At 40.7% G+C, this 24,360-nt stretch overlaps 1 protein-coding gene across 1 annotated transcript in view; it reads right to left on the minus strand.

Annotated features, from left to right (window-relative positions):
• Window positions 1-24,360, minus strand: part of LOC128741941 (organic cation transporter protein) — an 83,757-nt gene that overhangs the window by 33,892 nt on the left and 25,505 nt on the right. Inside the window, exon 2 of the mRNA XM_053838075.1 lies at window positions 3,535-3,937. Coding sequence (XP_053694050.1) covers window positions 3,535-3,937 — 403 coding nt within the window. The remainder of the gene's footprint in view (window positions 1-3,534; window positions 3,938-24,360) is intronic.

Below are 24,360 nucleotides of genomic sequence, written 5' to 3' on the forward strand. Positions count from 1 at the left end.
GGAGGCCACAAAGTCCTATCGAAAAAATCAGTCAAATTCTCGCGACACCACTCTTGGACGACATTCGCCGTGTGGGCTGGTGCGCCGTCCTGTTGAAAGACGTAATGATCTTTCCCGTAGAGGTCATGAAGTGCCGGGATCACAACCTTCTCCAGAACGTCGGTCTTATAGTAAGCGAACTTGATTTTCACGTTTTTCTCGATAAACACCGGTGGAAGCTTTCCAGGCTTGGATAAGGCCCTTCAAAACCGTCACCGACGCGGCGCTTTGGAACCACGGGATATTTATGTTGGACGGGGTGATGCTGGCCAACGTCGGCGGCCACTGCCGATCATTTTGGACATTGTACGGCTGTTGCAAGATGAAGAGCTTTTCATCAGAAAATACGAACTCCTGACCAGCGTGCCGCGAAAGTATGAGTTTTGCTCTGTCCAGCCTCTTCTTCGTTGTAGCCTCCGTTACCCCGTGAACCTTGCGTTTCTTGTACGGCTTGCATCGCAGGTCCTTGCCCATGATGGTTTGGGCAGTCCCGATCGACACATCCAGGTCAACAGCGGTCTTCCGGATCGATCAGCTCATTTTTCGACGAACCCGCTCCCTCACCACCTTGGTGGCTGCTGTCGTCCTCGCGGAACGCAGCCGCCCGAATCTAGCATGGTTCTTGGCCGAGCCCGTCTCCCGGTACCGACGGATGGTGTTATAGATGAAATTCCGCTTCACTCCGTGGGATTTCAACCGCCGAAATATGTCGCCGGGACTCTCACCTCTCGCAAACAACTTTACTACGACGTTGCGGTACTCCTGCATCGCGTGCGTTAAACAAATAACAAATGACATCAAGTCGACACCTTGCGCGTCGGTTAGCCTATATATATAACGCTAAAATCGACACTAATACCAATTCACAGAATGCTTATGATGCGCACTTCCATAACGATGAAAAGTTGTATTCGAACTTATTGAATACCCTGTATTTCATTCACCATGCTATGGAACAGGTGGTCGTTGACTTGCCGCTTTGATAGTCATGCTGTGCTGAATGAAGAAAAAATTCTGCTAACTCTTCTAAATGTTTCGCGGATATGGTGGTAAATATTGCACTCAAGTGATTTAAGCCAGATAACCGTTGGAATTATTGGTATAATACTTTTAGCTTGCTCGTATGTGCCAGGGCTACCTTTAGGAATAAACTTTATGGTTTTTCTCGTTCTTTGCATCTAACAGTAACACTGAAGACAAAAATGCTTATTAGAATGTTTGTGAAGTATTTGAATTTTATATTTTCTGCAGTGGAAACATTGAGTTTTGAGTGATTCTTCAGTTCTACGATTCTGCTTGATGAGCTCCACGTCTGTTCCAAGCTCTTCTGCACCGTTTCCTTAGTTCTTTGTGATGGGAGTACCATTACATTACGTTGATAGTTTTCTAGTTTTTACTGAATACTTAATAGTGACATTTACAGACACATCAAAGTCTAATGACGATTCAATAGTCGGTTCGAATCCTTGAAGCTTTATCGCAAATTCCTCTTCAAAGAGTTCCCGGTCAGTAAATCTTGGATTTCGAAAGGTTGCAGTATTCAAAGACACTCCTAGGTGATAAATAGTAAATGTATAGAACAATGATCATATATGAATGCCACGTTTGAAAAATGCCATTGAGCTAACTCGTGAATGATCCTAAGAGTATTATGTCTGACACTTCCAATCTGCCAGATCGTAAAAAAGTTGGACAATCTCCAGCGTTAAGTATTCTCAGGTTAGTTCTACTCAAAAATTCCATCAATTCAACGGCTTGGATTGATGTCCTAAAGAAGATAGTGGTAAATGTTTCTAGTTTGTTGATTTTATGTCTGTCCAGCTTCATTCAATCATTAATTACTTTTGTGTTAATGAAAATAAAAGCTCATTATATTTGCTCAATTACTATTATCATAAAAATGCGTCATCGTCATCAAAATAACAATTATTAACCTTTCTTAGCTACTAATTCTAAGCTTTAATTATAATTTTTTATATCATGTAGAAGCACCTATCTAATAAAAGGTTATTATCAGTTGATTTTATGGCATTTTTCCAAGAGCCGCTTTATGACCTAATAATTGTTTATTACGTGTGTAGTCATTAGGAAAACCCTCTAAAAAGTAATTAATTTGCGTTATGGAATTATGGAGGTGAACCAAAGTTATGGATGTAAAAATTACGATGGAATAATGAAGGTCGCGAGAATGTAAATATCGCGTTCAGGCTGATGTGCTATATATAATATGCCAAAATTTCTTGTTGGTTATTTAAGGCTGGTAAATATTCCAACAGCAGGAAGTCCTTCATTTTTTTCTTCGATATATTTGGAGTCGAAGTAATTTTTTATTCATGTTGAGTGCCCTACGAAAAACACGTGGACAGCTTGCATTGTACCGTTTTAAGCCTGTTATTTGTGTGTCCGATCTTATCAGTGAGTCGTGCGTTTCACATTAATATTTTTAATGCCTCCGGTAGTCGTTGGATCGGTCACGCGGAACTGTTTGGGAGTATTAAATTTTATATCCGCTTCTGATGATCAACTTAATGATGAAACCAATTGAAGGCTATTCTAATTCGCAGCATTAACCACATAATTTAAACGGCCACCACCGCAATGCCGCGAAAGGTGTTTTGTCGGCTGATACTAAAAATCAATTTGCAATGCTTCCTCGTGTATGGTCACGAACGGGCGACTTAATCACTAAACGTGAGAACTTTGTGGTAATATCTTACGGTAGCTGTGAGTCAATTGTGAAAAGAATGTTTATTTTGTTTTAATGTACATCTAGGTAGGTATCTCGTATTCATTCAGCTTCGGTACATTTTATTAAACACAACACGTCCCGTTTGATGAGTGATAAAGCACTGACACTATGTCTACCCGGTCAAAATGAAACAACAAATAGATACTGAATATCAAACTGTGATCCCTGAAATCGCAATTCTGACACATTTTGTTGAGTACTGCTGATCGGAGAGTCATTAAGTTTTCCACTTGGGCATTTTTAGTTTTGAGAATCTTTTTGACTGATGGGAATGTTTAATTTAATCAATCAACGTCAGGTGCAAATTACATGTTGTTACATGTCCATTGTCCGGCATGACCGGGGGACAAATTATGATCGATTGGTACGAATAAAAGAACGTTAGTGCATTGTTTTGCATCGACTTCTGGAACTTTAACTCGCCGATCACGTTTGCTGTTAATTTTGTAAAGGAATGTATAAGCAATATTCTTCCATTGTGGTATACTAGTTCTTTGAATTGTTCTACCAATCGTCATGAACTAATTCCATCACGTCATAAAAATGCATCGTCGAGGCATTCCTGTAGAAAAAACTGAAACCATTAAAACGTGATATTTGGTTCATGCATAAACCCTCGGTTTGTCACCATCACGTTGCACTCGCCATCTGGCTAATCATAATATACCCATTCTGCTAGTAAAGTGAATCTGACTCAGTTACATGAGTACATAGACAACTGATTACTGCCCTATAGTTAAGCTCACCTGATGCAGCTTGAATAGTTGCGAAAGCCATAAGCGTGTGTCGCCGACCAAATTGGTCCGATATCCATCCACTTCCTACGCTGCCCATCGCAGCTCCAGCAAGGAAGCACATTTCCACGATGCTGTTCATGTGGTCCCTGTCGCAGACCAAACCGAACTCGCTGATAATGGTAGGGCCAAAAATGCGCGCATCGAATTCGTACCCGCTGCAGCTGACCCGCTCCAGGGAGGACGCATTTACCGTTAGAAAATAATTGGTGAAGTTCAGCTCGGTCAACTGATGATAGGGTGCGTTCACGAGCGAACATCGACCCCCGTCCGGTTGCGTCAGGTTGCGCCACAGCTCCAGTGGTATTGCGCGTAGATGAGCGGGGCGAGCGCACCAGTAGTCGCGAGCGGCAGCCTGTCAAAAGGGTTGCAATGCAGAGGAAGAGTGAGAGAGGGAGGAAAAAACAACCAATTAATCATCACACTAATGGAGAAGTAAATTTGCTGCATTTATTATAAATCGATAAGCGGAAGTCGTATAATTAAGTGTCGCGACGGAAGCTGATGTGAAATTTCCAATAGACCAGATATAGGATAGAATATGATCCTGATTGTGCACTAATCAATTGCATTTCACGCAAATCTCTTCTGAATTAAATCTGATATAAACCTTAAATGATTAATTGCTCGAAGATGGAGCACCCACTCTAATTTTCATTAAATTAAATCAACTCAACCGACAAAACATCGAATTTCATGTTACTGTACCCGCGCCGCGGTAGGTAAATAAAAATTAAATGCGTAAATTTTCAATATCCATTCAGTCAGAAAGCCTACGGGCAGTATCGAGTGGCGGAAGCTCCAAATGGTAATTATTTTTTCGCCGGCCGGCTTCGCTACGCAAGCAAAGGCCGATAAGCAGCAACATTCAGCCCAGAGAAGTTGGTCGTTTGCTTGGGTGTCTCATTAAAATAGCTGATCATAGAAGATTGGCTGTGATATTTTGAACATCGTCACTACTGACCAACTTTTTAACTGTTTTGCTTAACCTAGAGTTGTATGTAGTAAGACCAGTAAAAAGAATATGGTACGTGACTCATATTACTGAACTTTACCTTATCAGCTGCCATATTGATATAATGGGCACAAATCACTCTTATTACTGGAAGTAAATATTTCAGCTTTCACTATAAGCGAGTCCAAAATAAATCTTAAATCTATCTATATAGAGTACGGGAGGGTATTTTCAGCAGGTTTCTAAATTTCGAAACCCGCGTAATTTCCGAAAACCGCGTAAAAAACCGCTTAAATTCCGAAAATCGCGTAAAAACTTTGTGGATTTCAACACTACGCGAAAAAATAGACGTTTTGAGCACATCCGCTTAAATTTTGAAACCCGCGTAAAAAACAACCGCGTAAATTCCGAAAATCGCGTAAATTCCGAAATTCGCGTAAAAAACCGCGTAAATTCCGAAATTCGCGTAAAAATAGCCGCGTAAAAAGCAACTTCAGTGTATATACATTGCGTATGGTATGTGGAATGTTGTTAGCATGGTTAGAGACCCCTCTTCCCTCTAGAAGAGGGGGCTCCCATACAAATGAAATACAAATTTCTGCATAACATGGCATGTGAAGGTTTTTGGAGACAGAATTTTTTTCGATGGTGGATTGAGACCCTTCCTACCTCTAAGAGGTGGGGGGATGGAACATAAATTTCATAAACATAAACATCGAACATAAATTTGAAAATAAATGTGGCATGTGGGAGTTTTTGGAGGCAAGTTTTTTTAAGCTAGTTTATGACCCCTTCCCTCTCTGGAAGGGGGGGGGGGGAACTCTCATACAAATTAAATAGAAACTTTTGCATAATTCAAAAAGTAATCGAACTCAAGAAATTTTAGATTCTTCCATAAAACATTAGTTGGATGTAGAGACCAAACTCGTTTTTCACATCGAAGTATTTAAGGTGCTGTTCACGTATCTCCGTTTCATTTTGGAATAACGTAATTTGAGAACAGACCCTTATTCTCAGATTTTGCTCCATAATCATAGTAGTTTATTTTCTGGTTCTATCTTTAATTACTACTAGCAAAGAATCAAGGTATTCTATTCGTTGTGAATTCGTGTTACTCTGGTCCATTTATGCAATTCAAAAGCCGCCGTTATTCCATTTATATTTTATTTTTTAATAGGTAAATGCAAACCGTGATTAAAATTTCGATTAAAAAAGTACAAAACTTTTCCTAAAACCTGTATTATTCTACTTAAAAATTTTAATAAATAATATTTAGCGCCCCTCCCCTCTTCTTCTTCTTCTTCTTAGCGGTACGTACTAAATTAACATCCCCAGTGATATATGGTAGCAAATTACACACTATGAACATGGAAAGATCACAAGTTTGAATAGAATCGGGCTAAAACTACTTAAGTGCACTGTCAATTTCTCGTTTGTTTGAGAAACCCCAAATATCCATCAACTTTAAAGCTTTGTAATTTTAGCTAGAATCATTATTTTGATCAAAAGATAAGTCTACATAATGTATTTTAGATACTATCATAGAACCTCATACCAAAAAATATAAGGATTGGTTCAAAATTTTGAGAAAATCAGTTTTTTGTTGTTGTGGAGTGGACTAGTGGGATTTCTCGATTCTCGAACAAACGATTCAATTATAGAATAAATTTGGAACAAAATTGTTAATAATAAATCGGTGAAGCCTAGATAATGAGTCTAATTAAATAAAAGTAAGAAAATATAGGGGGAAGTGCCCCAGTACCGAACACCTAAGGTTTTCGACATATATAAAATCAACACATATCTTCAGTTTTTATTCACTAGAAGTGTAATTTAGAACTGTTTTCCATTGAAAATGCGTGTAACCTGCACTTACATCACTAATGAACCATTTTAGAAGTGAAATGAGAAATCGATAAAAATCATTACCGCCATCCGGGGTGAGATTGTTCCAAAAGCCAAAAATGTTTATTTGTGAAAATTTATTATATCTATAAAAACTGGTGACCTAAATTCAAAATGATGATGAAAATAACATATTTATTCATAACTTACAATGGAACATAGATAATATTAGCAAACTATTTAGCCTAAACAGGGTTTCACAGTTCGCGATCAAAAATACGCGGAAATAACGCTTGTCAAAAATGTCCCGCATAAACAAACTCAAACAAGAAATCGCATCAACTTGCTATCTTGAAGGTATGAATATAAACTAATCATTTACAATGTATTGAAAGGTTATTATGCGTTGGATAAAAATCCGATTGCGAAAATAATATTTTTCGAAACTTGCCAAGCCGATCGATCCAATTTGTGGATTTCACATACACATGCATTTCCAGTATTAGGTTTCATTGTAACTAAACCATCTCTACGGTAGTTGTTAATTGGACAATTTAGTATATATTGACAGGATTGAAATCAACTTAGTTCTTAAATTGTGTGTATACTGAGCTAAAGAACAAAAATATATGCTTTTTTGGCACAATCTCGCCCCGGATGACGGTATTTAACAATTGTGACACCCAGTACTGGACACTTAACAGTCGGCTCGGTGTTCGGTACTGGGTGACGGGGTCACTGAGTACAATCTATATTTTTAACGAATTGAATGTCTTTGTGGAGCTTGGAAAATGTTTAATGAAATATATTTTATACGTGAAATTCGAAATTTTATTCGACCGAATAATACTGTAATGCTGATCCGAAAATTAGCCGAAACATAACAATTCGATCGGTGTTAGATAAAAACAAATAAATCTCTGTTTTCATGAATAATTCTGACGGGCTGGTACCGAATGGCCGAATCACGAATGGCCGAAATCCAAATGGCCGAATTTCAACAACAGTCACAGAAGGCCGAATCACGAAAGGTCGAATTTTCTCGGAATCCCTAAATAATTATTCAATTAAAAACAAATAACTTTGATCAAACAAGAAACAAAATAAGCAACACAACTATTTACTATAAAACAAAAAAATGCTTCAAGAACGTTTTTGTTTAGTGCCTAACAAAAGAGCAACTGCGTCAACAAAGTTTTTGTTGCTCATGTTTCCTAGATGATTCAGGGCGAGACGCCCACAGGCCGCGAGTATGCGCCGGTAACCCGCCGTCGGAAACGCCGGCCACTGAAGGGGGAGGGGAGCAGCCCCCCTGCAGAAACCACTTCTATTTAGGTACATGCATTTTCCTAGGTCTACTGGCTAGTAGGGATTATCCCTTAGTTATGTCCGAACGAACGGCAGCGGACAGCATGTACCCAACGTTTGTGCAGGTTGACGACCGTGAATATTTTTGGGCCAATATAACGTTCGGCCATTCGTGTTTCGGCCTTTTGTGATTCGGCCATTAGTGATTCGTTGGTTATTTCGGCCATGCGTATTTACATAAATAAATCGGACATAGCCTAAGCTTAAGCAGTTTATTCAAGAAATGGAGAATTATTTTCAGTTAAAAGCTATTTAGGTTGAAATTGAGTGTTCTTCATTTGTCAAAAAAAAATCGAATTGATGTAAAATAAGACATATGTTAAAATTTTGCCTTTCGGTTGGCATCGAGGTATATTATATGTTCGAATCTCCGCTGGGAGAGGCTGTAAGAGTTCATAGGATCGAGGATTTTCAGTAAATGTAGCAAACTACGCAGGCTACGTTTGTTTTGTTGTACTTTTAAGTACGAGTTGTTTGATCTGCCACCATTTGCCACCTTGGGAAATATTTAAGCTCAAAGAAGTACTATTTTTCATCAAAAAAGCTCAAAATCTCCGAAATTTCAGAAAATCACGTATAATAATGTTCTACAAAAACGTTGATTTTAGCAAGTTAAACAACTTTCTAGAACACTATTAACACGTAAAAGTTGACCAGAATAAGTCAGGGTTTAAAAATTGTTTTAAAGGGTTTGTCCACGAATAACGATTCATAGATAATTTCCATGAAGAGATGGTTGTATGGTGTATGGTGTCTTTGACAAAGTTGTTTGCATTAATATTTACTACAACTTTACCGAAAGTACTAAACCTGTATAGCGAATATATGAGAAAATAAATTTCGTATCTCACTTTTAAGGGAATTAATCACCCAAAGATTTCTCTCACAAGAAGGGGCTTGTTATACCAAAAAATGTTCCTAAAACCACTATATGCGAAAAACTTTACGTTTTGGCGCAATATCAAACGATCACATATTTCGCTGTTTGGACCATTGTGCGACGGAGACCATTTGCGCTAGATTAAAAGCGGAGGCTAAGAGGATTGGGTTTAAAATAAATGCGTCGAAAATCAAATACATGTATGGTAGAGACTCAAACGAGACCTATGTGCGTTTTTCGCGGACGTTAATTGTTGACAGCGACGAACCCGAAGTGGTAGATGAGCTCGTGTATGTGGGATCGCTAGTGGCCACGGGCAACACAAATGAGGAGATCCAGCAACGTATTCAAGCAAGCCTACTTCACCCTTCGTAAAACGGCACGATCAAGAGGTATGAGCCGGCATATGAAGCTGACAATGTACAAACCCCCTTCTAGACCCGTAGTTTTTGGGGATTTGACAATGCGTACAGAAGACATACGCGCCCTTGTGGACGGTATTTGGTGGAGTGAGTACAAACTGAAAATATAACAACCCCTAGGAAATGGGCAACAAATAACCCAAGTTCGAGTTGAATGAAGCTTAAAACAGCACGAATCACCCCGGCTCTAAGCTGCTGATGACGACGACGACGACGACGACGACGACGACGAAGAGTTGCCAGGCCCAACTAAAGGCAAAGTTGAGGCCATCATGCAGCTAAAGAACAATAAATCGACTGGGAAAGATGGCATCGGAGCGGAGCTTATTAAACAGAAACACACAGAAAAACTAGCCACTTACTAATTGTTAGAATTTGGGAAACAGAATAGCAACCGGAGGATTGGAAAGGTGTGATTATCTACGCGCTCTACGCCGAGTGTGAGAACTCACCTACGAAATACTGTCCCAAATAATTTTCCGCCGACTATCGCCAATTGCGAACAGATTTGTGGCAATTCGTCAAGCTGGTTTCGTTAAGGGATGGTCAACAACGGAGTAAATATTTACACTTCTCCTAAAAGGCCGTGATTACAGAATTCCCACGAACCATTTGTTCGTTGACTTCAAAGCTGCATATGATACCATCGCCAGAAAAGAACTATTGTGAATCATAAACGAAAACTGCTTTCCCAGGAAGCTGAATGAACTGATTCAAACTTCTATACACTAGGATATTATCAGATTATCAGCATAACATCTGTGCGAGTGCCTGAACTAAGACTAGACCAGACTAAAATGTGAAGCAGAATATATAGCGCAGTGACTAAGACGGTTAGATCAGGTGAAGCGTCGTGATCTGGCGGAGAGTATATGGTTTTTAAGGAATTAGAGACCGGTAATCCGTAACCGAGTGAATTGGTGAAATTTTGTTTTTCAGCCTATGTCTTAGGACGGCAAGCTAATTAAGTAAGTAAATAAAAGTTATCACTGATTTGCATTCATACATTTCTTCGAAAATGGTTAAAAGCACTATTTATTGAGAAAGATTAATTTGAAGTATATTTCAACTAACATGTAGGACACCCATTTCGTCTACTACATTTGCATACAAAAATCAGTAGCAAATAAATTCCTACAGTATATCGATATAATCAGTTGAAGGGAAGAGAAGTTTCAATGTTCAAACGATAAAATCGATTGAGGATAAGCGAAAGTTGTGCATGTTTACAACACGATTTACTTTCAGGAGACCAGCTTCGTCTAGGTTTAATATAAATAAATAGTTTCTGACCTGTTGGGACGGGAAAAGTCTGTCAATTTTATTGTAGAAACGAAATAAACGTTTACTTACCGGATATCTCCTTGGCAAGCAAGAATAAAACATTATGCGTCCCACTTTTATTTCCAAAAATATTATATTTCAAACATAGAAAATTAAGAGATGTAGTAAATGCATTTTTGTGAAACGCATTTTGAAAAAACTGAATGTACTGAGAAAAATGATATGCAACTTGTGAAACATAAATAACTAGATATGAATGTATATCATTTTTCCAGTTCATTAAATTTCCGCTTTTCACAAAAAACCTACCATAAAAAATCTAAGATTACTTAACTAGTTAAGTCATTAGAATCTGTAGCGAGTACATTTAAAAGCATAGGTCACCTGAGCAGTAGGTGAACTTCAAGTTATCATTCGTCTAATTTCCTGTTGAACAAGTAACTTTATATTCACCAACCTGGTAGTACCTGGAGCAGTATTGCACCTTGGATGACACTAGCAGTTATGTCGTTAACAATTACGTGCAATAAACTGCATTTACTATGCTAGCAATATTTAGTGATTGCAGGCAATAATATCTGTCAATGATATTTGCAAATAATTTTCAATGGGAAAACTGTGTTAGTCTCCAATAGCAGGATATTAATTAACGCGCCTCGTAGACTGTACAATAGAAGACAAACGGAACAATTTATTGCTACTATTATTTATTTTATTTTATTGGGTGTTTAGTTGCCGGTAAACGAATACGAAGAAGCGTGCAAATGTTGTTAAATGTTTGGTGGAGATTTCGTGCAGTAAATATAATTTGAGTTCGGTTACTGGAATATGATGCAAGAGGCTAGGTAATGTTGGTTTGGCAGCCTCAACAACGTACCTAGCAATATGCGATAATAAATTGTACAGCTCAATGTTCCAGTTACATCTACCATTTACAGCGTAATGGTTCATAATTAAAAGCTTCGGTAAAATTAAATAATAAAAGAATTGCCATGGAGTAGTATAGCATTGAAGAGCACACAAATCAAAACAAACAATAATGATGTAAACACTATAAACTAATTAATTGTCGAACTAACGGATAACCACCACTTGTGACCTATCCATTCCTCGGTTAGGTAAGTGAATGTTTAGTGAACAAATATATCTACAATATAACAAGCACATTTTATTCATTTATGAATTGTTCACTATAGCGGTATATTTACGCATTATTACACTCTCGTAGGTATTCGATCAACCTATAGAACGCGGGACAGGTTCTACGGTGACATCGTGAAATCACCGCAGGAAGTTGCATCAGGAAAATCTTTCGCGGCTTGTCGATGCCGCCCTTCGGGCTCCAACATTGTGAGCAAACGTCTAGACTAAGTTTTCTCAGGCGCGTGCTATTTAAATTCAAATTACTAAATCCAGTTCCAATGTGTACTGTAACAGTAGTTTAACGATTTTACTATTTTGCGTATCGTTTAGCTGGTAGATGTCAAGACTATAAAATTAGAACCGGTTCGCGACTATTTGCTGCGTGGGTATTTATTTACTTCTGTGTTTAACTTCATCCTCTTATTTTGCCGAATCGAAAATCCGTGCAAAACTATTAACCGAACGGAGGAATACTTCCAGCGGTATAAGTTCAGTGTCGGTCACTTTTTCTCAGTATTTTTTGTTCAAGTAATTTTACTTCCGTTCCTGCCCACTACTCCACGATTGATGTGAACGTTTAGTCAAACGACAGCGACTAGTTTATTGACGGCGAGACTGGGTATTGATGGTGATTTATTTTCAGGATTTTATATTTAGCAACTAGCGAAAGATGCACAAAAACTACAAATGACAAATGACTACAAATCTAGGCCATCAAGTTTGGTACGTTGACTTTTCGCGTTCTACTGTAACAAACCAAACGCAAAGGACGGGTTTGCCATATATAGCGAATTATACAAAAGTAAGCGCATAATATTATGGTTTAACAATTCAATCCTCCGTGAAGGGTGTTCCGAACCACAAACCACATGCAAAAATAGGCGGCCAATCAAGCCTTAAGTTCAGTTTCCTATTAAATAAAATCACCAATCAATCAATTTAAACTTTTATCGTTTAAACAAAAATTGAACAATTGTGTTTTGTTCATCTGGCAGTAGAAGAAATCACAATCACAAGAATATCATTTGAATCTAACGGTAATGAAAGCATTTCAATTGATACTACTAACTAATCGGAAATTTAGTAACATTTGAAACGCCTGGTAACGATATTTAAAGGGGCAGTTTTTCGACTTTAGAAATTTGAAATTTTTGGATTGGTTAGTTCGAAAGATTAATATTTTAAGAATATGTAGCCGTAGGTTGGTCAACGGCTGGGTAATGCGTACCATCGGTGCCTTGCGCATTGGGCATAAAATAGACCCTACAGTGGACCATAGCCTCTTACTCAGCAACTCCTATCGCTACCTCCTCGCGGTACCATCCGGGATACTATGTTCAGAGATAAATATGGAGGTATTTTGACTGACGACCGCGCGGTGATCGAAATGTCGAAGCAGCACTATGATGAACATCTGAACGGCGTGCTGGTGGAAAATATGATAGTGGAGGAAGTGACTTCATTGGTGAGGCAAGCAACAGACATGTGTCACCCCCATCGATAAGCAAAGTTTAAAAAGTCATCTAGCGACTGAAGAACAACAAAGCAGCAGGAAAGAATGGCATTGGAGCGGAACTTGTAAAAATAGGCCCGAACAAGTTGACCAGCTATTTGCATCAATTGATTGTCAAGATTTCGGATACGGAACGACTACCGGTGGAGTGGAAAACCCCGTCTTTGCTATATCTACAAGAAAGGCGATAAGCTGGATTATGCAAACTACCGAACGATCATTATCCTAAATGCCGCCTACAACGTGCTTTTCCAAGACATCTTCCATCGACTATCACCAATAGTCAAAAGATTCGTGGGAAGTTATCAGGCCGGCTTCATGGTGGGTCGGTCTACAACGGATCAAATCTTCACCCTGCCCTCCAGAAGTGCCGAATTTCCACAATTACAATCGCTCCTGTTCATTGATTTCAAAGCCGCATACGATAGTGTAAACCGACAATAGCTATGGAAAATTTTGGATGAAAACTGCTTTCCAGGTCAGCTCACCAGACTTATGATGGCTACGATGGGTGGGACCCTCGGTAATCTCGGCTGGATTGACAAACCCCCCCTCCCCTTCGACAAGGAGATAGTCTATCCTGCCTGCTATTTAACATTACGCTTGAAGGTGTTATAAGACGAGCAGCGATCGAAATACGGGGCACGATTTTCATTAAATCCAGTTAATTTATCTGCGTTACTGACGACGTGGATGCTGTCGGCAGAACACTAGAGGCGGTGGAAGATCATTACACCAAACTAAAACGCGAAGCATAAAGTTTGGGTTGAAGATAAATACATCTAAAACAAACTATATGCTGGTGGGCGGGACCGACCGCGATAGGGTCCGCTTGGGCAGTATCGTGGAAATCGACGGGGATGAGTTTACGAGGTAGGTAGTTGAGTTAGTCGACGACTCCGTATACATTGACTCACTGGCAACAGAGGACAATAATACCAGCCGTGAGATTCAAAGGTGTAGTACCAAATTAGAAAAAAAAAATTGATTCCCCGAATGGCTAACACGGTGGATATTGTCGTATCTCACCGAGCGTACTGCATACGTCCGCATAGATGGAACGAGTTCACTTCCGTTTAAGATCGAATCGGGTGTTTCTCAGGGAAGCCACCTAGGTCCACTACTGTTTATATTATTTGTGAACGATCTTTGCACCACTATACAGTCTCCTAAATACATGCTCGCAGATGATGTAAATTTTTTTCGTGTAGTAACGTTAGCGGTTGACTGCTGTGCAATTCAAGTTGACATTGACGCTTTAGTAAACTGGTGCACACTATACGGGATGGAAGTGGATGTAATGCTGTCTCTTTCTGCAGAAAAAGACACAACGTTATAACATTCGATTACAAAATATCAGCAGCAAGTATCAACCGTGTAAATACAGTGAAGGATCAGGGTATTCTACTAGACAGCAGATTAAGTTTCACAGGGTTAGTCAAACGAAGTACTAAGCAATTCAAAAATGTTTACTGCCTAAAGTCGTTATATTGTGCACTCGTACGGAGCATACTGGAGTTCACGTTACGAAAACCGATGCGCGCTTATTCATCTACCGACGCTGAGAACTAGAAGAACGCTACTGCAACGGCTTTTTGTTTTCGACCTTACTTACTTACTTAATTGGCCTAACGTCTTATGACAAGGCCTGCGCAGTATAATTTCTCCATCTGTTTCGGTCCATGGCAACTGATCTCCAGTTCCGGCACCCAGTGCTCGCCAGATCTCGCTCCACCTGGTCTTGCCACCTCGCTCGCTGTGCCCCTCTTCGTCTTGTTCCTACCGGATTTGATGCGAAAACCATTTTTGCAGGATAGTTGTCCGGCATTCTAGCAACATGTCCTGCCCAACGTATCCGTCCAGCTTTAACCACTTTCTGAATACTTGGTTCGCCGTAGAGACGCGCGAGCTCGTGGTTCATTCTTCGCCTACATACACCGTTCTCTTGCACTCCGCCAAAGATGGTTCTTAGCACCCGCCGTTCGAAAACTCCGAGTGCTCGTAGGTCCTCTTCTAGCAATGTCCACGTTTCGTGCCCGTAGAGGACAACCGGTCTAATTAGCGTTTTGTACAATGTGCACTTTGTACGGGGGCTCAGATTGTTCGACCGCAAGCGTTTGTGGAGTCCGTAGTAGGCCCGACTTCCGCTGATAATACGTCTTTTAATCTCACGGCTGGTATTGTTGTCCTCTGTTGCCAGCGAGCCAAGGTATACGAACTCGTCGACTACCTCGAACTCATCCCCGTCGATTACCACGGTGCTGCCCAAGCGAGCCCTGTCGCGCTCGGTCCCGCCCGCCAGCATATACTTCGTTTTAGACGTATTTATCTGCAATCCAATCTTCTCTGCTTCGCGTTTCAGTCTGGTGTACTGATCTTCCACCGCCTCAAATGTTCTGCCGACAGCATCCACGTCGTCAGCAAAGCAGATAAATTGACTGGATTTATTGAAAATCGTGCCCCGCATTTCGATCGCCGCTCGCCTTATAACACCTTCAAGCGCAATGTTGAATAGCAGGCAGGAAAGACCATCTCCTTGTCGAAGTCCCCTGCGAGATTCGAATGGGTCCGACAATCCACCCGAGATTCTCACACAGCACTGGATCCCATCCATCGTAGCCATGATAAGTCTAGTAAGCTTACCCGGAAAGCCGTTTTCGTCCAAAATTTTCCATAGCTCTTGTCGGTTTACGCTACCATATGCGGCTTTGAAATCGATGAACAGGTGGTGCGTGGGGACTCGGAATTCGCGGCACTTCTGGAGGATCTGCCGCAGGGTGAAGATTTGGTCTGTTGTAGACCGACCCTCCATGAAGCCGGCCTGGTAACTTCCCACAAATCTATTGGCTATTGGCGATAGTCGATGAAAGAGGACTTGGGACAGCACTTTGTAGGCGGCATTCAGGATAGTGATGGCTCGGTAGTTCTCACAATCCAGCTTATCACCTTTCTTGTAGATAGGGCAGATAACCCCGTCTTTCCACTCCTCCGGTAGTCGTTCCGTATCCCAAATCTTGACAATCAATTGATGCAGACAGCCGGCCAACTTGTCCGGGCCCATTTTAATAAGTTCCGCTCCAATGCCATCCTTTCCCGCTGCTTTGTTGTTCTTCAGCCGCTGGATGGCTTCTTTAACTTCCCTTATCGATGGGGGTGGCACATCTTCGTTGCTTGCTGCACCAACGTGGTCACTTCCTCCGCTATCATGGTCTTCCGCCTGCACGCCATTCAGGTGTTCATCGTAGTGCTGCTTCCACCTTTCGATCACCGCACGGTCATCAGTCAAGATACCTCCATCTTTATCTCTGCACATTTCGGCCCGCGGCACGAAGCCTTTGCGAGATCCGTTGAGTTTCTGATAGAACTTCCGTGTGTCGTGAAAGCGGTACAGCTGTTCGAGTTCTTCGCACTCCTTCTCCTCTTGGTGGCGCTTCTTTTCCTTGAAGAGTCGGGTTTGCTGCCTCCGCTTCTGTTTGTATCGCTCCACATTCTGACGGGTGGCTCTACGCAGCATTTGTACCCGCGCTGCGTTCTTCTTCCAATATCTGCTGGCATTCCTCGTCAAACCATTCGTTACGTCGATTCGGTGCCACACTGCCTAGGACGTTCTCCGCTACGCTGTTAATGGCTGTTTTCACGGCATTCCAACAGTCTTCAAGAGGGGCTTCATCCAGCTCTCCCTCTTCCGGCAGCGCGGTTTCGAGAGATAACGCGTAGTTTTCGGCGACCTCTGGTTGCTTCAGTCGCGCTAGATTATACCGTGGCGGGCGGCGGTATCGTATGTTGTTCACAACAGATAGTTTTTGACGTATCCTTACCATCACTAGGTGATCCGAATCAATGTTAGCGCCCGGATAGGTTCTGACGTCGATAATGTCTGAAAAGTGCCGACCATCTATCAGAACGTGGTCGATTTGTGATTCTGTCTGGTTGGGTGATCTCCAGGTGTACCGATGGTAGAGGTTATGCTGGAAGAAGGTACTACGTATGGCCATGTTCTTGGAAGCGGCGAAGTCGACAAGTCTTAGGCCGTTTTCGTTCGTTTGCGGGTGAGCGCTGATCCGTCCAATCACCGGTTTGAATTCCTCCTCCTGACCAACCTGAGCATTACAGTCCCCGATGATAATTTTGACATCATGTCTTGGGCAGCGGTCGTATTCACGCTCCAACTGCGCGTAGAATTCGTCTTTGTCATCTTCGGTACTTCCGAGGTGAGGGCTGTGCACGTTAATTATGCTTATATTGAAGAATCGGCCCTTGATTCTTAATCTGCACATTCGGGGGTTGATCGGCCACCACCCGATCACCCGCTTCTGCATCTCGCCCATCACTATAAAAGCTGTGCCCAGCTCGTGTGTATTGCCGCAGCTCTGGTAGATGGTATGACCATCTCTATACGTACGTACCATCGTTCCTTTCCAGCATACCTCCTGCAGCGCTACGATGTCGAACTTGCGGCTCTTCACTTCTTTAGAAAGCACGTGGGTACTTTCGAGGAAATTTAGAGACCGACAGTTCCATGTTCCTAATTTCCAATCGTTAGTCCGTTTTCGTCGCCTGGGTCTTTGCCGATTGTTCCTATTAGAGTTATTATTATTACTTACGGAGTCCATTGCTTTGGTTTTTTTAGTGGTTCAGGCTTGCAAAGCCCGCAACCAACCCCACAGTATCGCCGGAGGGCCAACGTAGCTCGAAGGAGCCCTCCTCCCCTGTCAGCATACGACCTTGGTTTCCACCGGGGTTGGTTACCCGATCTCCAACCGAGGTTGCTCGTATCCCGGCTGGTACCACGAGGAGGTTGGGGTAGGAGTTGCTAGGTAAGAGGCTGTGAACCACTGTGGGGTCTATTTTATGCCCAGTGCACAAGGCACCGATGGTACGCATTACCAAGCCATTTACCAGTTTTCGACCTTCTTGGTAATAATATCGACTGCCCCGACTTGCTGAGTCGTGTTCCAATCAACGTGCCTCCAAGGCCTACCCGCCAGCCTCATTTCTTTCGGGTTCCTGTGTATCATAATATTGAGTATGCCCAAAACAATTCATTTAATGTTTATTGTAGAGAGTTTGACATATCTACGATTTTAATATGAGTAAAATAACTTTTAAACTTAGAATAAGTAATATGTAGCGACAGTCATAAATAAATAAAATCCGCGGAAATCGGGCCTACTACGGGATCCACAAGCACTTGCGGTCGAATAATCTGAGCCCCTATACTGAGTGTATACTTTATAAAACGCTAATACGACCGGTTGTCCTTTACAGGCACGAAACGTGGGCATTGCTGGAAGAGGGCCTACGAGCACTCGGAGTTTTCTAACGGCGGGTGCTAAGAACCGGCGCTGTGCAAGAAAACGGTGTATGGAGGCGAAGAATGAACCATGAATTCGCGCGTCTCGAGCATCTACAAGGAATAAAAACTGCAACGCCGTTTTTCTCGAAATCAGGTTTTCATAGTCGGTATCATAAATATCGCAACATCGCAAGAACGGCACAAGCAATTCACTTACTTCTTTTAAGTTTTAAAGCTTATAAAATTATCTGGCGTTTGATCTAATTTTTTTGCGATGCTGCACTTTTTATATTTTTAGAGAAGGTTCATGTCAATTGTTTTAGCTAGAGAACTCACTTTAAGTTTGAATGCACGCCATTTTGTGTCCGAATTTCAATGAAAGGATGCGTCTAATAGAGTTTTGCACCAACGTACATAACTTCGCTTCTTTTACATCGGTGGTTTGTTTACATGAACTTAGAATCCGGGTTAAAATGATGGAAGTGAATGTTGTTAAAGGCGTTTACGGCAGGTCAGAAAAGCACGAAAACTGCCATTCCAAGTAGTTTGAAGGGGAACACTGTTGGATAATACGCTTTTGAGACGTTTAATTTGAATTTATATATGTCGCGTTCGCGAAATTCGGCTAACAGATAGTAAACAAACCCCAAATAGATGTCAAATGAGTAAATCCTGTTCAGTCGCGATGCCAGCGTTCATGTCGTTTCAGAACTGTTGATTTCAGATGAACCCATAAGCGCCAATCCATGCTACCACATCTGTTTTGTTTACAGATATCCCTATAAAACCCTATAAAGAGAGAGAAACAAAGACATATTTCCTATTTGCACCTTCCGCTTTTAACAATGGCCACTCCACCCATAGAGAAAATGAATAGTTTTGTTATTGTACTTTTCTAGCCACAAATTTTCATTTATTCATTAGTTTAGTACTAAGCTATCCTAATGAAAAAAAGTAGAAGGAGCAACAGTGTTTCTTCCAACCTGTCGTTCCACTAATGATCGAACACTTTTTTACGTGTCACTTTGATTTGGTGCATAATTACACTTGACAAATCTACAACAGCGAGTATTGCAGTTTAGTGTTTCGTATTCTGAATTTTTCTGTTGTACGGATAAATTGTTACAGTCATGTGGTCGTTACTCCTCCCTTCCTGTCAGCAATCTCTGGTCATCAGCTCCCGCTTTTGTTCCACCGTCACTTATGGGAGACCTCCCTCTTTCTTAACAGAGAAACTGTTAAGTGTTGTTGTCAACTCCTTTAGTTCTGATTACATTATGTTAAGGAACATGTATGCCAAGTTTGATAAAGAACGGTCAAGGCGTTTCGGAGTTATGGTCTCCTCCTCCTTATTAGCCCCCCTCTGTCAACCCCTGGTGCTGATTTTCTGATGTCAAAGAACATGTGTGCCAAGTTTCATAAAGAACGGTCAAGGCGTTTCGGAGTTATGGCTTCCCCCTATTAGGGAACCTCCCCCTTCCTATTAGGAAACCTTACCCCCCTTCTTTTTGTTAACTCGCCAGTTTTGATTATCTTATGTCAAGGAACATGTGTGCCAAGTTTAATGAAGAACCGTCCAGGCATTTCGAAGTTATGGCCTCCCCCCTGTTATGAACCCCCCCTATTGAAAACCCTTCAGTGCTGATTCCCTTATGTCAAGGATCATGTATGACAAGTTTGGTGAGGCATTTAGGAGTTATGGCCTCCCCACTGTTACGACCCTCCTCTTATCAACCCCCCAGTGCTAATTCTCTTATATCAAGGAATGTGTGTGCCAAGTTTGGTGGAGATCCGTCAAGGCGTTCTGGAGTTACGGTGGGACATACAAACTCACGTTCACTTTTATGGTAGTTCTACAATTGATGAAGGGACGGTAGGGGAAAGTAATGATTTTTTTTAGAATAGGGGGAAAGAGCGGAAAGGTGTGGAGAGGTAGCTGGTAGCTACGCTTAACAAGTAGTCGTTGTGACTCCTACCTTTTGTCCAATGCTGGAAGGTGCATGGGTCGATCCGAGCTATAAACCGAGATTATAACTGGATTCGAACACTGGCGAATGTTGTGGGTTCGAATCCGGTTATAATCTCAGATTATAGCTTGGTTCGACCCATGCACCTTGCAACTTTGGACAAAAGGTAGGAGTCACAACGACTATTTGTTAAGCGTAGCCATCAGAAACCCCCCCCCTCCTCCTCCTCAGCTTTCCGCTCTTTCCCCACCATTCTGAAAAAATCATTACTTTACCCATTAATTATTGTAGAACCACCGTTCCAAATAATATTAATAATTTTTAATGTTAATCTTAAAATGCGATGTTCGCCTTTCGCGTTATAGAAAGAAAAATATTAAAATCAGTCGAAAAATATGACGTTACCTGATAATACTTTTTGACCGCCGAGCCGTGTTGTACGTACTTCCATTTTTGGTTCATACACTAGCGCAGTGGAGTGATAAATTTCTGGAGTAAAATCCGTAATACCGTGATCCCCGCTAGAATGACCTTATTTAATCTGTACATTTTTATTCAAAAGTGGATTTTGATGCAATGAGATGTGAGGTGTCAGGATTTATGAACAAGACAAACCATTATATTTCTCTTATTTTAATGTATTTTATTGAGTTTCTATTATAAAATTGATGTGTTACTGCAAGTTTAACCTTTAAATTTGATCACAGTAAAATTATTATCGTTTTGTTTGTCAATATTTTTTTACGGAGCGTATTAGCATGCTTGGGTGTCCGGATATTGATACAGAACGGTATATGAAAATATTCTATTGTCGTTCGTTTAAATTTCTAGTTTAGCAAACCGTTTCGCAATCAGGCATAGTTATGCGGTAAAGAACTTGAACACCACAAGAATCTATCAGACCCGTACACTTCAAGGTGAAATCGTGGGTGGGTGGGTGATCAACTGTAGAATCAGTCGCAAGTTGAAGGCCGTTAGTGGTGCAAAAGCTTTTACTATACCGGCTAACCGACTGACTTGAGGCTATTTTGTTTACGCTGTTCTGGTCGATCAATTAGTTGCCAAAGAGAGAATGGACTGATTGCCGTTGCCGTTGGGGTATGGCGAGCTTTAGTTCCACAGCAACGCAATACCGGCTAAGTGTCTATATTGTTTTGATGATTTTCTCTTTGGCTTTGTTACAGGCATGGACTATGCTGTTTGGATTATGAGCTTGCAAATTGCTAATCGAGTCAGCTTACCGTTCACTGATTACCCCTTTATGCGCAGATTATTCAATGGAAAGCGTAATAACTCGACAGGTTAACAATATTTAATACGCATTAAATCAATTTCTGTCAGCTCGTGTTACGATTTAAAATAGTAACCTAATGGGTTGCAGTTAGGCAAGCTCAGAATATCAAAAATCGTGAAAAAATCATCAGCCTCAACGTGCAAGTAGGAAAATTTCTGTTAGGCACCAGCTTGCTTCACGAGACTTACTAAGAAGCATAACCAATTCTATTATGCCGAGGCTACATAGACTGGCTTGGACGAAACAAGTGCATATGCATCATGTACATTCCAAATACGAGCTAGATTAGAAATCTAGGCCACGAGATTACCCGAGTACTACCAGGGGAAACCCCTTCTCACAAATGAAATCCAAACCTAATGCAATTTTCGTACGGTACCAACAACGTCCGAAGGAAATTGAAAATACTGTTATGTTGCCCTTGCTTTGCCTTTGTTCGTCGCCGTGCCGGTAATGATTACTCCATTTAGCGAATTGTCACCGGTGGGCACGCTCACCTGATTGTTTTTGTGAAATTTTATAACCATTCAGTTACGCTTGCAAATTGCCGGTTGTTGCATCAAAAATAAGCCTTCAAATGAGGTCCAGCTGTAGTAACACTTCGACCAATGCGAAAAATGCGACCGTTCCAAGGTCAATAGCTTGGGCTTAACTATAATGGACAATTCATTTTCATGGTGTCGAAGATGTCATTAAAGGCACGTTTTACCGTAAGACCATAATGCTGTCAGTAAACAGAATAAATTTGCCGGTTGAAGCAAAAATTTATGTAAAGTTTAATGGCATCAGTAGGCACTAGAATGCACCAAGGTCGAATGGAGTGAATTTTTTGCGTTAATAAATTAATCATAGGGCTAGAGAATATCGTTATAAGTAACAGACCATTTTGTAGTCTGTCAATGGTTTTCTCGAATAACTAAAAAGTAAAAGCGCTATTTCTGTTGTTTGCATTGACTGGGATAATCATTTGGACCAAAAAATACAGTTAATTACTGAAAATTCCCTTGCTATGATTTATCACGACTATGAATTATCTCTACACTGTCTAGTCCCACTCGAGATTTGGATATTTTCGAATGAACCTTGTAAGGAGCACCCGAAATTGGCTGCTGTATCAGACTCATCCTCACTGTGGATGACCATTTGATTTTGGTACCACTTCTACTGCAATATATTAGTTTTACTTGAACCTCCAGTTGTTAGAGAATTTTATTCGCGTAGGACACCGCGTAATTCGGCAAACGATCTTATACGATCGATCGGTCAAGGCAATTATAAAATCGTGACAAGCGGCGAGCCAATTCACCCGAAACTGAACAACAGTTGACTGTCTCACTAAATTCACTGAGCACATCACGTGTGTTCTATATTTATATTGAAAACTCATAGGTTCCGATCAGATTATGCATATTTCAGTCACGACAGACAATCTTCTGTAGCATTTTAATTGACCTTTTATTGGTCAATTGAGACCCTAAGACAGATTGCAAACTTTAATTAAGATGCACGTATCTATTAATAGCAGTGATGATTCTTGTCCAAAACAAGTGTAGTTCATGACAGGTTATTCCTTTACAACGACAGATGATGATGCTTTTCAAAATTTGCAAATGTTGCAAAAAGTGCAAAAAACACACAGCTAATCGGTTTATAGAAACTTAATATACATACATATAAATTATTATATGTGTGCATTTCTAGTTTACTAGAAACTACAAATTAGATGATTAGAAATGGACAAATAATTGCTTTTAACGATTAAAAGCTGCGAAAACTGTACTCTGCATTCGGCATTGTGCTACCTAAAGAGAAATCAACCATTTACTAACAGATCTCAAGACGGTTTTGCCTTTTAAGTGCTCAGTGCAGTGCGAAACTTTTAATTTGGTGACATTGTGATATTAATAAAACTATACTCTACTCATGTGTTCAAAAGTTCTCATCATAAAAATCAACATAAAAAATTAACAAAATTACGTCGGAACGGAACGAAACGGAAATTATTTCGTGAAGAAAATCTCTCATAACATGCCAGATCTGCAAGAAGGCCCATCGATTGCAGCTATTATGGAGGCATTATTACTAAGCAAAATACTGGAATTGCGTGATAATGACTAGCTGAGAGTCCGATCCTACTCGGGACACCTTGTCTTCCAGCCATTTTCACATCTGCTATCGTAACAGGAATTCCCATAACGCAAGAAACAAATTCGTTTTTCCTCATCCCTGCTTGTCATCTCCTTTCCCCAAGCCAATTGTACATCTGTTTTCTTTCCGGAAATCCCTGTACAGAAACTAAGAAAGAGCAAAACGCGAAAAAAAGCGTTTTTCCTCAATTGAAACTACCCCCTTATAAATGGTTAGATATGGACCCCCCTCTTGTCAGAGGCAACCCCCTTTTGTCTGTCAGCAAAACTGTTTCATTTCGGAGGTTTTCATAATGCAAGAAACAAAGCATTTTTCCTCATTTAAGCGTACCCCCATCTTTTTAGTTACCCTCACAATCAGCTGTTCCATTTTTTCACAACCACTCATATCAAAGGCTTGGCATGTTCTTTTCGCTTCGATTTTGATCTTTTGATTACTACATCATTTGAAAAAGTGATATATGGGGCAATTGAAGAATGATTTATTATCTACAATATTGTTGAAGTAAGCAATGCTATATCTTTTGTATTTATGGCGCTATAAGGTTGCTACCTCGTTAGTAGCTAAAAGTGCACTCCGTATGACCATAATGCTGTTTTAAAGTGTAAGATCCTACAATTACTATACTCGGTCCTGTGCTAGTCGTCACCAATTTGTTGAGCA

This window comes from Sabethes cyaneus, chromosome 3 (assembly GCF_943734655.1).
Source record: "Sabethes cyaneus chromosome 3, idSabCyanKW18_F2, whole genome shotgun sequence".
Classification (NCBI taxonomy): Eukaryota; Metazoa; Arthropoda; class Insecta; order Diptera; family Culicidae; genus Sabethes; species Sabethes cyaneus.